Below are 14,001 nucleotides of genomic sequence, written 5' to 3' on the forward strand. Positions count from 1 at the left end.
GAGCTGACAGCACGACAAGAACCTCACTGATGGTATACTTAATATCTAATGGCCCCCTCCTCATTCTCCATATATTGGATCTCTGTGAATGTGTACCAAAACAAATTAATATTAATATTTTTATATTTTTGTCCAGCAATTTAAATGTATGCATTTTGTTCACACACAGTTGAGGATTCACGTCACTTATGATGTATTGCTTGGCTATAAAGACTTTTTGCTCTTGTGCTTTGTTAAACAACAAACATATTCATGTAAAATCACCACATCCTGCTCTTCCTAGCCCATTTGGCTTCGTTTATCTTTCACCTGCATGTTTTTCTTATCATTTCATCACCTCTCTAGAACAACGGAATCAATAATGAAACCAAACATTGCTTCTGCAATACTTACTTGAACTTGAAGACCATCTTTACCTTTTCAAGTTATTGATTGCCATTTGTCTTGGGTTTCAAAAGTCAGCCCGGCAAAGGTCAAACCGCATCTTCGTTTACTCCTTCCTGCCCTCTCGTCTTCCTGTTTATACGACTTCATCAGATCGGCGTGGGTTTGATTTGCGTTGCTGAATATCTGATGCAAAGGTTAAAAGGGCAACAATCCAAACCTCTGTCTCAAAAGTTCTGCTTAAAACTAAACTAAAAATGGTCAGATTTAAGTGATTCTGTCAAGAGAAGTATTAACATAACAATATGCAAATTTTGGCGGTTGGTTTGCAAATAATCTTGAGAGGCTAATTCTAGTTTACGTAAAGCAAAACATGTGCTTCGGTGGTGCAATCGGTCAGCGTGCGGTAGCCTACTTATGAAACAGTAACCTGCTGAGTAATTCCGAGGTTGTGAGTTTGATCCTCACCTAGAGCAGTTAATATTATGTAGCGGCTCTTTATACCAAAAAGTCGTAGTCAAAGGACACATTTCAGGTAGTGTTTGCAAGCTTGAAGCTGCTTAGTTTCTGCCCAAATAAATCCCCCGATCTGACTTGTTAATGATGGTCGGAGTAGCCAAAAATGAAATGTTACCGTTTTGATGTTGTATTTTTGTCGGTTACCAATCATCTCGCGGCTTATAGAAACCTTCGCTAAATCAGTGTTTCCACAATCTCAATTGCGTGCTCCAGTGGCGCAATCGGTCAGCGCGCGGTACTTATAAGACAGTAACCAGCGGAGGGATGCTGAGGTTGTGAGTTCGAGCCTCACCTGGAGCAGCCAGCATTTTAAGCATTATATATAAAGTGCGATGCGACGGCTCCTTTTTACCCAAGGGTCATGGTGATAGGACAAATTTAAGGTTGTGCTTGCAAGTTTGAAGCTGCTAGCAAGATTAGAATGTAGCCTCACTTCACTCACCAGTCCCCCATGCTCGTTTCTGAGCCCAAATAAATGCTCCCGCCTTAAATGTGTGCCAAGGCTACCTGCCTTGACACGCATTTGCTCGCATGATTAGCATTTCATAGCACGACTTGTTAGTAAAGGAGTATTGCCCAAAAAAAATGTTACCGGCTGATGTTGTATTTTTGTGGGCTACCAATCGCTTTTGATTTAGGAACTTTAGCTAAGCCAGTGTTTCCACAGTCTGTGACATGTGCTCCAGTGGCGCAATCGGTCAGCGCGCGGTACTTATAAGACAGTAACCAGCGGAGTAATGCCGAGGTTGTGAGTTCGAGCCTCACCTGGAGCACCCATCATTTTGAGCATTATATATAAACTTGAATGTGACGGCTCCTTTTTACCAAAGGGTCATGGTCAAAGAACAAATTTAAGGTTGTGCTTGCAAGTTTGAAGCTGCTAGCAAGATTAGAATGTAGCCTCACTTCACTCCCTAGTCCCCCTTGCTAAATGCTCTCGCCTTAAATGCGTGCCAAGGCTAGCTGTCTTGACACACCTTTGCTAGCATGACTTGCATTTGGTAGCATTACTAGCATTTGCTAGCACGACTTGTTAATAAAGAAGCATTGCCCAAAACAAAATGTTACCGGTTTGATGTTGTGTTTTTGTGTGCGACCAAGCTGTTGATTTAAAAATTTCCGTTAAAACAGTGTTTCCACAGTTTAAGGTATGTGCTCCAGTGGCGCAATCGGTCAGCGCGCGGTATTTATAAGACAGTAACCAGCGGAGGGATGCCGAGGTTGTGAGTTCGAGCCTCACCTGGAGCAGCCAATATTTTGAGCATTATATATAAACTGCGATGCGACGGCTCCTTTTTACCCAAGGGTCATGGTCATATGACAAATTTAAGGTTGTGCTTGTAAGTTTGAAGCAGTTAGCAAGATTAGAATGTCGCCTCACTTCACTCACCAGTCCCCCATGCTGGTTTCTCAGCCCAAATATATGCTCCCGCCTTAAATGTGTGCCAAGGCTAGCTGCCTTGACATGCATTTGCTAGCATGACTTGTATTTGGTAGCATGACTAGCATTTGCTAGCTCGACTTGTTAGTAAAGGAGTATTGCCAAAAACAAATGTTACCGGCTTGATGTTGTATTTTTGTGCTACCGAGCTTTTGATTTAAAAACCTTCGCTAAAACAGTGTTTCCACAGTCTAAGTTGTGTGCTCCAGTGGCACAATCGGTCAGCGCGTGGTACTTATAAGACAGTAACCAGCGGAGAGATGCAGAGGTTGTGAGTTCGAGCCTCACCTGGAGCAGCCAGCGTTTTGAGCATTATATATAAACTTTAATGCGACGGCTCCTTTTTAAGATTAGAATGTAGCCTCACTTCACTCCCCCTTGCTCATTTTTTTTAGCCCAAATAAATGCTCCCGCCTTAAATGTGTGCCAAGGCTAGCTGCCTTGACACAAATTTGCTAGCATGACTTGCATTTGGTAGCATGACTAGAGTTTGCTAGCACGGTTTGTTAATGAAGGAGTATTGCCAAAAACAAAAATGTTACCAGCTTGATGTTGTATTTTTGTGGGCGCTTTTTATTTAGGAACTTTAGCTAAACCAGTGTTTCCACACTCTGTGAAATGTGCTCCAGTGGCGCAATCGGTCAGCGCGCGGTACTTATAAGACAGCAACCCGTGGAGGGATGCCGAGGTTGTGAGTTTGAGCCTCACCTGGACCAGTCACCATTTTGAGCATTATCTATAAACTGTAATGCGACGGCACTGTTTATCAAAGGGTCATGGTCATAGGACAAATTTAAGGTTGTGCTTGCAAACATGAAGCTGCTAGCAAGATTAGAATGTAGCCTCACTTCACTCCCCACCCCCCTTGCTCGTTTCTCAGCCCAAATAAATGCTCCCACCTTACAAAATACAAGGCAGCTAGCATGACTTGCATTTGCTAGTTTTTTGCTAAAAAAAAAATGTTACCGGTTTGATGTTGTATTATTGTGCTACCAATAATGGTAAATGATCTTGAGTGGCTAGTGGTTGGCACATGGTACTTTGACTGAGGGAAATTTTGCTAAAACAGTGTTTCCACATGCTAACAAATATGCTCCAGTGGCGCAATCGGTCAGCGCGCGGTACTTATAAGACAGTAACCCGCTGAGTGATACCGAGGTTGTGAGTTCGAGCCTCACCTGGAGCAGCTTAAATTATATGTAATGGTTCCTTATATCAAAAGATTATGGTTGTCATAGGACAAATGTAAGGTAGTTTTAGCAGGCTTGAATCAGCTAGCAAGATTAGAATGTAGCCTCACTTCACTCCCCAGTCTCACTTGCTAAATGCTCCCGCTTTAAATGCGTGCCAAGGCTAGCTACCTTGACACGCATTTGCTAGCATGATTTTCATTTGGTATCATGACTAGAGTTTGCTAGCACGGCTTGTTAATGGAGTATTGCCAAAAACAAAAATCGTACCGTTGGGCGCTTTTTATTTAGGAACTTTAGCTAAACCAGTGTTTCCACAGTCTGAGATGTGTGCTCCAGTGGCGCAATTGGTCAGCGTGCGGTACTTATATGACAGTAACCAGCTGAGTGATGCTGAGGTTGTGAGTTCGAGCCTCACTTGGCGCAGTTTAAATTATATGTAACGGTTCCTTATATCAAAAGATTATGGTTGTCATAGGACAAATGTAAGGTAGTTTTAGCAGGCTTGAATCAGCCAGCAAAATTTGAATGTTGTCTCACCCAGCTCACAAAAGCGCGCCAACATAGCTACATTGTTAGCATGACTTGTTAATGATGGAGTATTGCCCAAAATTTAATGTTATCAGTTTGATGTCGAAAACTCATGAGTGGCTAATAGTTGTCCCCATGTTAACTTGGGAACTTTTGCTAAATCAATGTTTCCACAAAACTCAATACATGCTCCAGTGGCGCAATCGGTCAGCGCGCGGTACTTATAAGACAGTAACAGGCGGAGTAATGCTGAGGTTGTGAGTTCAAGCCTCACCTGGAGCAGGTGTTGTTTTGAAACTACAAATGGATGAGCACTTTAAAGATAGCATCTCAGTGGTGAGCAAACGCATCGCTAATTTGTTTGTGGTGATTAACACACACTCGCACGCTTGCGCGCACACTTAACATCAAGCCCAGATGTCAGCTGGAGCGTACTGAGAAACGTGCAATGTGGGCGTGGAAATAATGTCACACAGCGAAAGAGCATCTTTACTTGGCAGGGGGACCCAATTGACTTGACGATTTTTTGTCTATAAGCCACAATGACTTTTATTTACCTTGCAAGTGACAAGATGTGACTTCCTTCCGGGTGTTGTTGAAAACACTCCAAAGCATCACTGTCCAATCAGAGGTATGAGCCCAACACAGGAGGCATGTCATGTGGGCCATGCGGATTACATTCTCTAAGCTGCCTGTCATGAAAATCCCACCACAGATGTGGAAAAAAAAGAAAAGGGAGATGATGGAGTAAGGGATGGATGGATGTCAGAAATAAGAAGAGGTGACCCATCTGATGGAGAGTTGAGAAGATCAAGCCAGCGAGTCCCAAGTGAGTGTTTCAACGCTGCAAGCGTGCTCGCATTTTGGCTTGTGCATTTCGGAGCATCGCTGTCACGGTGTCAGCAAAAGGATGTGGTTGCACATTGTTCAAATTGTCTGGTTATGTTTTCCCATGTGAATGCACTTCCAATTACGATATACTTTGCCTTTACTTGTAAAATGCAAAAAAAGAAGATTTAAAAAATATATATAATATGACACATTGTAGCAACGAAGGTACACTAGACTGGGCTATGTCATATATATTATATATGTAGGCTATATTCAAGGTTGATGTAGTTTGCCATTCAGTAACATTGCCACTGAAGTTTCCGCTTCAAAACTGTAACTATGACATGATTGTAGCTTGTGTAAAAACTAGAGCTAGACTGATATGTTTTTTTCAAGGATGATACCGATGCCGATTATTCGTAGCCAAGCACGACTTGTTAATGATGGAGTATTGCCAAAAACAAAATGTTACTGGCTTGATGTTATTTTTTTGTGGTACTGATAATGGTATTAAATTTTGCTAAGACTGTGCTTCCACACATTAACAAACATGCTCCAGTGGCGCAATCGGTCAGCGCGCGGTACTTATATGACAGTAACCAGCTGAGTGATGCCGAGGTTGTGAGTTCGAGCCTCACCTGGAGCAGCGTGAATTTTATGCAATGGTTCCTTATATCAAAACATTATGGTTGCCATAGGACAAATGTGAAGTCGTTTTAGCAGGCTTGAATCCGCTAGCAAGATTTGAATGTAGTCTCACCTAGCTCACAAACGCGCGCCAAAACAGCTACATTGCTAGCATGACTTGTTAATGATGGAGTATTGCCAAAAATGAAATGTAATCGGTTTGGTGTCGAAAACTCTTAAGTGGCTAATAGTAATTTCCCCATGTTAACTTAGATACTTTCGCTAAATCAATGTTTCCAAGAAAAAAATATATGCTCCAGTGGTGCAATCGGTTAGCGCGCGGTACTTATAAGACAGTAACCCGCTGAGTGATACTGAGGTTGTGAGTTCGAGCCTCACCTGGAGCAGCTTAAATTATATGTAACGGTTCCTTATATCAAAACATTATGGTTGTCATAGGACAAGTATGAAGTCGTTTTAGCAGGCTTGAATCAGCTAGCAAGATTTGAATGTAGTCTCACCTAGCTCACGAACGCGCGCAAAACAGCGACATTGCTAGCATGACTTGTTAATGATGGAGTATTGCCAAAAATGAAATGTTATCGGTTTGGTGTAGAAAACTCTTAAGTGGCCTAATAGTAGTTTCCCCATGTTGACTTAGATACTTTCGCTAAATCAATGTTTCCACAAAAAAAATACATGCTCCAGTGGCGCAATCGGTTAGCGCGTGGTACTTATATGACAGTAACCAGCTGAGTGATGCCGAGGTTGTGAGTTCGAGCCTCACCTGGAGCAGCGTAAATTTTATGCAACGGTTCCTTATATCAAAACATTATGGTTGTCATAGGACAAATGTGAAGTAGTTTTAGCAGGCTTGAATCAGCTAGCAAGATTTGAATGTAGTCTCAACTAGCTCACAAACGCGCGCCAAAACAGCGACATTGCTAGCATGACTTGTTAATGATGGAGTATTGCCAAAAATTAAATGTTTTCGGTTTGGTGTCGAAAACTCTTAAGTGGCCTAATAGTAGTTTCCCCATGTTGACTTAGATACTTTCGCTAAATCAATGTTTCCACGAAAAAAATACATGCTCCAGTGGCGCAATTGGTTAGCGCGCGGTACTTATATGACAGTAACCAGCTGAGTGATGCCGAGGTTGTGAGTTCGAGCCTCACCTGGAGCAGCGTAAATTTTATGCAACGGTTCCTTATATCAAAACATTATGGTTGTCATAGGACAAATGTGAAGTAGTTTTAGCAGGCTTGAATCAGCTAGCAAGATTTGAATGTAGTCTCAACTAGCTCACAAACGCGCGCCAAAACAGCGACATTGCTAGCATGACTTGTTAATGATGGAGTATTGCCAAAAATGAAATGTTATCGGTTTGGTGTAGAAAACTCTTAAGTGGCCTAATAGTAGTTTCCCCATGTTGACTTAGATACTTTCGCTAAATCAATGTTTCCACAAAAAAAATACATGCTCCAGTGGCGCAATCGGTTAGCGCGTGGTACTTATATGACAGTAACCAGCTGAGTGATGCCGAGGTTGTGAGTTCGAGCCTCACCTGGAGCAGCGTAAATTTTATGCAACGGTTCCTTATATCAAAACATTATGGTTGTCATAGGACAAATGTGAAGTAGTTCTAGCAGGCTTGAATCAGCTAGCAAGATTTGAATGTAGTCTCAACTAGCTCACAAACGCGCGCCAAAACAGCGACATTGCTAGCATGACTTGTTAATGATGGAGCATTGCCAAAAATGTAATGTTATCGGTTTGGTGTCGAAAACTCTTAAGTGGCTAATAGTAGTTTCCCCATGTTGACTTAGATACTTTCGCTAAATCAATGTTTCCACGAAAAAAATACATGCTCCAGTGGCGCAATCGGTTAGCGCGCGGTACTTATATGACAGTAACCAGCTGAGTGATGCCGAGGTTGTGAGTTCGAGCCTCACCTGGAGCAGCGTAAATTTTATGCAACGGTTCCTTATATCAAAACATTATGGTTGTCATAGGACAAATGTGAAGTAGTTTTAGCAGGCTTGAATCAGCTAGCAAGATTTGAATGTAGTCTCAACTAGCTCACAAACGCGCGCCAAAACAGCGACATTGCTAGCATGACTTGTTAATGATGGAGTATTGCCAAAAATGAAATGTTATCGGTTTGGTGTAGAAAACTCTTAAGTGGCCTAATAGTAGTTTCCCCATGTTGACTTAGATACTTTCGCTAAATCAATGTTTCCACAAAAAAAAATACATCCTCCAGTGGTGCAATCGGTTAGCGCGCGGTACTTATATGACAGTAACCAGCTGAGTGATGCCGAGGTTGTGAGTTCGAGCCTCACCTGGAGCAGCGTAAATTTTATGCAACGGTTCCTTATATCAAAACATTATGGTTGTCATAGGACAAATGTGAAGTAGTTCTAGCAGGCTTGAATCAGCTAGCAAGATTTGAATGTAGTCTCAACTAGCTCACAAACGCGCGCCAAAACAGCGACATTGCTAGCATGACTTGTTAATGATGGAGCATTGCCAAAAATGTAATGTTATCGGTTTGGTGTCGAAAACTCTTAAGTGGCTAATAGTAATTTCCCCATGTTAACTTAGATACTTTCGCTAAATCAATGTTTCTACAAAATACAATACATGCTCCAGTGGCGCAATCGGTCAGCGCGCGGTACTTATAAGACAGTAACCAGCTGAGTGATGCCGAGGTTGTGAGTTCGAGCCTCACCTGGAGCAGGTGATATCTGGAGCCGATATTCATTTTCAGTAAAAAGAGGGAAAATATTGGTGTCAAAAGGTTTTTTAACTTCAAATGCCAATCTTGACTTTGTTGTAATGTCTTAAAGGATGCTCGTTGAACAAATTACATTTTATCGGCAGTCAGATTTTGAAAAAATCAAATCCAGGTCAGCTGGCAGGACAGGCCATTTTTCGTCGCAATTGTCTTTAAAAAATATTTTATATTGATTACAGAAATTATATTCTGTTGTGTTCAAATAAGATACATTTTCAATTCTTCTTCTTTCTTTTTTTTAAACAAGGCAAATGTGGATACTATCAGTCATTTTACTAGACTGGAAGATGGAAGTGGTTCAGTCAGAAAACCCCTTTGACGCCTCAAGAATATTTTACAGGTTTTGCTTTCATTTCTGTAGGTAGTAACTTTTCTAGTCGTAACGTTTAAAGCAAAGCTACTTAAAGCACAAGTGGTGTGATTGGTCAGTGCATGGTACTTAACCAGCATAGCCAATGCCAAGGTTGTGAGTTCTATTCTCACCTGGAGCATGACTGCTTTGTTTTCCAGCTATCCGCTGCCATAGGTGACGTTGAAGTAACATGGCTGAGCCAGGCACCAGGAAGAAGCCACCTCGGCTCAAACTGGAAATCCCAATCATCCAGTTAACATCTGACGACACACCCATACAAAAGGAGGTAAATACAAACAAAAGTGCTACTTTTCTATTGAACACGGTTGTGGCTTGACTAAATGAAACTCTTCTTCTCACTTTGAAATACGGTGGTGTGGTACCTTGAGATACAAATAACTCCACTTTGCAGTTTTTCAAGACGAGAGCAGTCCTTCTATCCCCCCCCCCCCATTTTTTTTTGGGCTTTGACATTGCCTGTGAAATCAACTCAACAAACTTACAAAATAAGCAACACTTGGGTGAAAAGTGAACAATTCTTTAAAAAAAAGTTGTTTATTGCCATTCCCAGTTGAAGTTTACTGTCAAACTAAACATAAAAAAACACATAGTTTAGCCTTTCCGTCTGCTAGCTTAAAAGCTAGCAGTCACTAGCATCTATTTTGTGGTATGTGTTTATCCGTCCCTCTGTCTTATACTGCCCCCAGGTGGCCAAGGCGGGCACAACAGAAGAAGCAGCACAATGAGCATTGTTTTGATGTAGTGTGACAAAACCGATTAATTCGACTCAATTGGTTATTACTATATATTTTCATAAAGTATGTCATGCTATTTTCCCTAAATAAAGTAAACATTATGGCAATTTGTGTTGTTTTTAGGGGATAAGGCTAAGGACTAATATAAAAAGACTAATATAATTGCTAACAAGCTAACCGTTAACTATTAGCTCCTGTTTGGTAATTGTGTGTTGCAGTCACTAAAACGCCAGCGCAGTGCCAGCATGCCGGGAGCAAACCCTCAGGTGTGCATGGCTGCCTTAGAAACATCCCAAAACTACCTCAGACCACCTCTGGAGAGAATACCCTCCTTCGCATCATCCAAGGGGTTAGACACACACACACACACACACACACACACACACACACACACACACACACACACACACACACACACACGCACACACACACACACACACGCACGCAATCAAACAACCTTCCCGACTGCCTTGTCCTCCCTTTTTATTCACTCCTATTCACGAATAAATTCTGCCAAACTTCCTCCATTTTGTCTTGCTGCCATTTCTCCGCTCTCTAACCCTGCTTTGCTTTCTACTGCTCCCCTTTTTCGCTCTTCTTTTGGCAACGAGGCAGTGAGAAAAAAGTGCACTTTGAGCAAGTCAACACAATCCCCCCTAAAGGCCGACGGTGCCCCAGGAGGGTGTCCACCGTCCGAAGGCGGTCCTGCATCCCCAAAATACTGACTCGACGACGCTCGTCGATACCCAAACAAATGATCAGGTACAGATATCAGGTTATTTTTTATCTTATTTATTTATTTATTTTTTAATCTCGCAAAATATACCACTCTAACAGTGAGTGCCAGAACCTACGGAGGCTTGAAGATCTGCTCTTTACAGAGTGGTCTTCATGTCTTATTGTTATCAGCTTTGTACAGCCATAAGGAGCATAAATCCTGATAAACACTCACGCACAACTTAAATACATTCACACACACTACTGAGATGCTACTCTGCTGAAAAGCTCTCACACTACTGAAACACTCTTATACATACTACCAAAACAGTATGTTTATTTTCAAAAATTGTGCGTCTTTTAAAAATGTTGAGAATAGGCCCGCAAACAGCGAAATATAATAATATAATCGACAATCATTGAAATGCACTAGGGGAATATTCGGCTAAAAACACTGATAAACATTCATTAAATGTATTCCATGAAAACCTTTTTTTACTTTTTGATTTATGTATTTATTTATTTGGGGGGGGGGGGGGGTTGAATAAAAAGAACGAAGAAACACCAAAAACTCATATATATATTTAATGTATTTTTTTATTAAAAAATATTTAAAATAGATTTTTTTTAATGTGAAAAATATAAATGTTTTTCAGATTTTTTTAGGAGGAAAAAGACTGATACAAGACATTGACAAGTTATTTGTATATTTTAAGTACATACTTTTTGATAAACAGTCATACATTTTAAAAAATGATTTAAAAAAGTTTTATGCAAAAAGATCAATACATGAAACATTTTTAATATTTTAGAGAAAAATTTTGTATGTTTAAAAAAACGAGAAAAAAAGATAGATACAAAAGTTTATTTTCATATAAATTGGCTATTTTTTCTAAAGATTTTTATTTGACCCAACCCCCCCCCCCCCCCCCCCAAAAGTAGTAAATATCCATCCATCCATCTTGGATCCTGTGCGAGAGCCTGGACTGGTAGACAGCCAAATGCAGGGCACATACAAACAACCACATTCACACGAAAGGACAATTTAGAGTCGTCATTTAACCTAAAATGTTTTTGGAATATGGGAGAACATGCAAACTCTACACAAGAAGGCTGGATTCAAACTCTCAACCTCCTATTTGTGAGGTTGATGATGTAACCACTAAGCTACCGTGCTGCCAAATTCAGAACTATTTTCAGGATTAAAAACTTGCCTGTTTTTGAAGCAAAAGGACAAGTGACTTTTTTTTTGTCATGATCTTGTGAGTTGCTTATGTTGGTGGAAGTGTGTGTGTCATGTCCAGGCAAGACTCTGTCCCCACCCTCCTCTTCTTCTCCGCCCTGCTAATGTGTGATTCCTATTTCCCTTCTTTTAATCTGGAGTTCTGGTATGTTAGCGTCAGAACTTGTGTTTACACACACACACGCACGCTCCTGCACAATAAAGCGGAGCAACAGTGACACACACACACTCTCACTCACACACAGACTTCATTCACGGCGGGGGCTCCGAAGAGGGAGCCGCATTGACTTTGACAAGGAACAGAGACACTGGTCTTGTTTTCCCAGGAAGTTTGATCCTTTTCTGGTGACTTGTGGGAGGCGTGCCAGCCGCTGACACTTTTCACACACTCTTTCTTGAGACAGAAACTCTGTTGTTGTCAGCGCAGTTAGGATCATCCCGCTCGTCCAGATGCTGGAACGTCTGCGACTTCCTCATCGCCAGCTTTTCTCGAACCTTTGATTAAATGAGCCCGACTGTGGATGTCCAACAGAGTGTGGACATGTGGTGATTATCCCCACTGGAAGGAAGGTAGCCCTGACCCGGATATCAGGAAATCGCCTTGTGGATCTGTTTGGATTCATCTGGATTGAAAAGGGGTAGTTTTTGGGACGGCATGTTAACCAGGCTGGTAATGGAGGTCCATATTCGCTGCCTCTCTCAGGTATGAGCCGCAGCCAGGACCCTTATTGGGGTTCCGTCAACAGGTGAGTAGGCTTTGGCTTAACTGGGGGATCATTTGAAAGCAAAGCTGATAAGAGCCAGCTTTGGTGGAAGAGCATTCGCTTGTTCTGCCTGTCACTATACGTCGTTGACAAAAAAAAAAGAGTTGAACAAAGATTTATTTCAGAGTGACGTTGACCTTTCACCTAAAGATGCATTGATCATCAATTTACCCTTCTTAGTTCAAGTAACCTCCTCATAAACCAATGGACTAGTTTAAATACAGTAAGGCAAAAGTGTAGAACTGGTATATTGTGTTGGGCTAGCAAAGCGCAAAGTAGCAAAAAGATACAGCAAAAGTAAAACACATCTAAAAAATTTACTAGTGTTGTTTATCACTTTTTTTGAGACCGATACTCAAATCTTCAGAAACTCACCGATACTGATACCAAGTGCCGATACCATTAGTACTTATGATACATCCGTTTTCCTAACCGTCACAAGGGTATAAAATTTCCCCCAAAAAACAATGACAGATCATTTAAAAAAAAGACATATATATCCCACCTATAGAAAATGTCATTAAAATTGAATGGAATTCATGGTAATTGTATTTTTTTCTATTTGCTCATAAAAGTTATTTTGCATAAAGACCACAATAAAATGAAGTTCAAAAATAGATAAATAAGATTAAACAAGTAGTCAAGAAAAAAAGTCCCAATCAAAACATGTGTTCTTTTTAAGAAATACAGCGGATTGCAAAGATTTCAATTCAATACAATAGGGCTTCAAGTATTTAGTAATATCTACCATGTTAAGAATTCCTTAAGCTGTTTAGTGTGTGATGCTTAATTATATCTTGTTTTGAAAACCATGCTTTTATTTTGAAAGGCTGCTCTGTATTTCCGTTTCCTGTTTCACGTTCTCGTTCGTCGTTCATCTCACAGCAGTGCAGTAGTCAATGACGATATACAATATACAAAGATATGTCTGCACTTCAGAGTTAATTAAATTGTTGAGTACAACTGAAGACTTTTGTGCTCTCTTACAGGAGCCCGCTGTGGCGGTCAATAAATGCAAAATAACCATTTCAGCCTTTAGTTCCGGTAGTGTTGTCCGCATAAACAGACACATTTTGTTGAATGCAAACAAGATAGCACTATACTAGCTTAACTAACTCTCTTTGCTACGTACTACGCAATAAAAAAAATCTGTTGTTTTTCATTAAGGATATCAAATTGATATTTCCATGTTACTACTCCGTATGTTTTCTTTGACAAAATAGATTTTGTTGGACAAAAGGCTAGCGACAGCAACATACTAGCTTTTAGATACTTTGATACTTACCTACTATGCGATATACGTATAACTTATAATATATACCTTATAATTTTTGTGTGTTAGTAATGACGAATCATGCTGATATTGATTATACTTTGACAAAATGGGAATTTTTTGATACAAGGCCAGTGACAATGGCACACATGCTAAACTAACTCAAAGAGGCTTTAGGTACTTACAGTAGATCACTAATCTGTATATATTACTGGATAGCCGATAGGCCAAGACTTTTGAAGCTGCGAGGCCGCCATATTACTCCTCCCAAGAAACGTCTCTCGGCATACGATCCTATACATTTACAGTATCGAAATTGGAGAGCATCTGAGACAGTACTTTGTAGAAACAGCATTCTTTATGATGTTTTAAATTTGGTAAATATAAACAAGAGCGCTTCAGACATTTTGCAACTTGCCTTAACGACATGTATAAATGATATGTTTTATGATATTTACAAAAATAATTATACATGTCATTCAACAAAAGATGCCTCTGCCAAATCTAATTTAGGGGTCTAAGGAACTGAGTGATAAAAGAAAAAGGGGGTCTTCAAAGCAGCACATACCGTCCACT

General features: G+C 40.6%; 1 protein-coding gene and 15 non-coding genes across 18 annotated transcripts in view; all 16 read left to right on the forward strand.

Moving 5' to 3' along the window:
- The first annotated feature begins 1,109 nt into the window (after nt 1–1,109).
- trnai-uau (transfer RNA isoleucine (anticodon UAU)) lies at nt 1,110–1,203 on the forward strand. Its single transcript has 2 exons — nt 1,110–1,147; nt 1,168–1,203. It is a non-coding gene; the product is annotated as a tRNA-Ile (tRNA).
- Nucleotides 1,204–1,582: 379 nt separating this feature from the next.
- trnai-uau (transfer RNA isoleucine (anticodon UAU)) lies at nt 1,583–1,676 on the forward strand. Its single transcript has 2 exons — nt 1,583–1,620; nt 1,641–1,676. It is a non-coding gene; the product is annotated as a tRNA-Ile (tRNA).
- Nucleotides 1,677–2,057: 381 nt separating this feature from the next.
- Nucleotides 2,058–2,151, forward strand: trnai-uau (transfer RNA isoleucine (anticodon UAU)). The gene is made up of 2 exons: nt 2,058–2,095; nt 2,116–2,151. It is a non-coding gene; the product is annotated as a tRNA-Ile (tRNA).
- Nucleotides 2,152–2,546: 395 nt separating this feature from the next.
- Nucleotides 2,547–2,640, forward strand: trnai-uau (transfer RNA isoleucine (anticodon UAU)). Its single transcript has 2 exons — nt 2,547–2,584; nt 2,605–2,640. It is a non-coding gene; the product is annotated as a tRNA-Ile (tRNA).
- A 326-nt stretch (nt 2,641–2,966) lies between these two features.
- Nucleotides 2,967–3,060, forward strand: trnai-uau (transfer RNA isoleucine (anticodon UAU)). The gene is made up of 2 exons: nt 2,967–3,004; nt 3,025–3,060. It is a non-coding gene; the product is annotated as a tRNA-Ile (tRNA).
- A 376-nt stretch (nt 3,061–3,436) lies between these two features.
- On the forward strand, nt 3,437–3,530 carry trnai-uau (transfer RNA isoleucine (anticodon UAU)). Its single transcript has 2 exons — nt 3,437–3,474; nt 3,495–3,530. It is a non-coding gene; the product is annotated as a tRNA-Ile (tRNA).
- A 723-nt stretch (nt 3,531–4,253) lies between these two features.
- Nucleotides 4,254–4,347, forward strand: trnai-uau (transfer RNA isoleucine (anticodon UAU)). The gene is made up of 2 exons: nt 4,254–4,291; nt 4,312–4,347. It is a non-coding gene; the product is annotated as a tRNA-Ile (tRNA).
- A 361-nt stretch (nt 4,348–4,708) lies between these two features.
- The window catches only part of rhbdf1b (rhomboid 5 homolog 1b (Drosophila)), a 30,648-nt gene continuing 21,355 nt past the window's right edge, over nt 4,709–14,001 (forward strand). Inside the window, exons 1-4 of one of the 3 annotated variants that reach the window (XM_086064290.1) lie at nt 4,709–4,894; nt 8,832–8,959; nt 9,647–9,777; nt 10,044–10,190. In XM_086064290.1, coding sequence (XP_085920416.1) covers nt 8,864–8,959; nt 9,647–9,777; nt 10,044–10,190 — 374 coding nt within the window. In that variant the 5' untranslated portion in view covers nt 4,709–4,894; nt 8,832–8,863. Of the gene's footprint in view, nt 4,895–8,831; nt 8,960–9,646; nt 9,778–10,043; nt 10,191–11,579; nt 12,135–14,001 lie in introns of those variants that run through there. The other 2 variants (XM_086064291.1, XM_086064292.1) reach the window with 2 other exon arrangements.
- trnai-uau (transfer RNA isoleucine (anticodon UAU)) lies at nt 5,449–5,542 on the forward strand. Its single transcript has 2 exons — nt 5,449–5,486; nt 5,507–5,542. It is a non-coding gene; the product is annotated as a tRNA-Ile (tRNA).
- On the forward strand, nt 5,837–5,930 carry trnai-uau (transfer RNA isoleucine (anticodon UAU)). Its single transcript has 2 exons — nt 5,837–5,874; nt 5,895–5,930. It is a non-coding gene; the product is annotated as a tRNA-Ile (tRNA).
- trnai-uau (transfer RNA isoleucine (anticodon UAU)) lies at nt 6,225–6,318 on the forward strand. Its single transcript has 2 exons — nt 6,225–6,262; nt 6,283–6,318. It is a non-coding gene; the product is annotated as a tRNA-Ile (tRNA).
- trnai-uau (transfer RNA isoleucine (anticodon UAU)) lies at nt 6,614–6,707 on the forward strand. The gene is made up of 2 exons: nt 6,614–6,651; nt 6,672–6,707. It is a non-coding gene; the product is annotated as a tRNA-Ile (tRNA).
- On the forward strand, nt 7,003–7,096 carry trnai-uau (transfer RNA isoleucine (anticodon UAU)). The gene is made up of 2 exons: nt 7,003–7,040; nt 7,061–7,096. It is a non-coding gene; the product is annotated as a tRNA-Ile (tRNA).
- Nucleotides 7,391–7,484, forward strand: trnai-uau (transfer RNA isoleucine (anticodon UAU)). The gene is made up of 2 exons: nt 7,391–7,428; nt 7,449–7,484. It is a non-coding gene; the product is annotated as a tRNA-Ile (tRNA).
- Nucleotides 7,781–7,874, forward strand: trnai-uau (transfer RNA isoleucine (anticodon UAU)). The gene is made up of 2 exons: nt 7,781–7,818; nt 7,839–7,874. It is a non-coding gene; the product is annotated as a tRNA-Ile (tRNA).
- trnai-uau (transfer RNA isoleucine (anticodon UAU)) lies at nt 8,170–8,263 on the forward strand. The gene is made up of 2 exons: nt 8,170–8,207; nt 8,228–8,263. It is a non-coding gene; the product is annotated as a tRNA-Ile (tRNA).

Source organism: Leptonotus elevatus, chromosome 20, assembly GCF_054856555.1.
Source record: "Leptonotus elevatus isolate MCC_2025b chromosome 20, RoL_Lele_1.0, whole genome shotgun sequence".
In the NCBI taxonomy this organism is placed as follows: domain Eukaryota; kingdom Metazoa; phylum Chordata; class Actinopteri; order Syngnathiformes; family Syngnathidae; genus Leptonotus; species Leptonotus elevatus.